This window comes from Papilio xuthus, unplaced genomic scaffold (genome assembly GCF_000836235.2).
Source record: "Papilio xuthus unplaced genomic scaffold, Pxut_1.1 DF827793.1, whole genome shotgun sequence".
Taxonomy (NCBI): Eukaryota; Metazoa; Arthropoda; class Insecta; order Lepidoptera; family Papilionidae; genus Papilio; species Papilio xuthus.
In genome coordinates, this window is record NW_013530856.1 from 1 (window position 1) to 1,013 (window position 1,013).

At 39.1% G+C, this 1,013-nt stretch overlaps 1 protein-coding gene across 1 annotated transcript; it reads left to right on the plus strand.

Moving 5' to 3' along the window:
- Nucleotides 1–6: 6 nt before the first annotated feature.
- Nucleotides 7–997, plus strand: LOC106115406 (serine protease 33-like; the record flags this gene model as incomplete). Its single annotated transcript, XM_013308759.1, has 3 exons — nucleotides 7–63; nucleotides 343–510; nucleotides 883–997. Coding segments are annotated over exons 1-3 (296 nt in total), but the record flags the coding sequence as incomplete, so codon positions are not given.
- Between the last annotated feature and the right edge of the window lie 16 nt (nucleotides 998–1,013).

A 1,013-nucleotide genomic window follows, 5' to 3' on the forward strand; every position in this document is an offset into this window, starting at 1 on the left:
CTGATCGATTTGACGTCGCTGTGCTGACGCTCGATCGTAATGTGCATTATATGCCTCATATAGGTAAGTTTTACATTATTTTTTTTAAAGAGCTATTTAAAGTGTTTTATTCCTCTACCAGCAAATGATGAAATCATAACCTTGATACCAACATCTATGGACGACAAAGAATCATTTATTCAATTCACTCTTCGTTCCAACTTCGTTATTGGACAAGAATATAGAAGTTAACAATTTTGTGCTGTGCTGGCCAGTTCAATATACTTAACGGCACATCCTGAATATCGATTATGTGATTTTTTGAATAGCATAGTTTTAAATTGTTATCTTAAATATTTTCAGCTCCAATCTGCTTGCCGGAGCGAGGGTCTGACTTCCTAGGGCAGTACGGTTGGGCAGCGGGTTGGGGCGCGCTAAGTCCCGGCTCAAGGCTGCGCCCGCGCACCCTGCAGGCCGTTGACGTGCCTGTACTAGATAACAGAGTGTGCGAACGGTGGCATCGTGCTAATGGTAAATAATGACTGACATTATTAACAAGATAAAAAGGTACATCTCTAAATGGGAAACAAACTTTCGGATCTGATTGTTAGTTGAAAACTTATAATACTAATAAAGACGATATTCTTTTGTTTTCCTTGCTAACATTTCCAAGACAACTGTTTCCGTTTTTTTTTATAGAACCGTCTCTGTTGTCAAAGAGAATAAAAGAGACAACAATAATAATACAAGTGAGACAGCAGTTAAAAGCTGTAGCAATATTATTGATACATTAATTTGTTTGAGGCTTTTTGAATTATATTAACTTCAAATCAATAACGAATTTACCTGCACCTCTGTATCTTTATATTCATTTTATTTATATATTTTCAAATTCTTTTCCAGGAATTAATGTAGTCATATACCCCGAGATGCTGTGCGCGGGTTACCGGGGCGGAGGGAAAGACAGCTGTCAAGGCGATAGTGGCGGGCCTTTGATGTTGGAGAGGGCGGGGCGCTGGTACCTCATTGGTGTC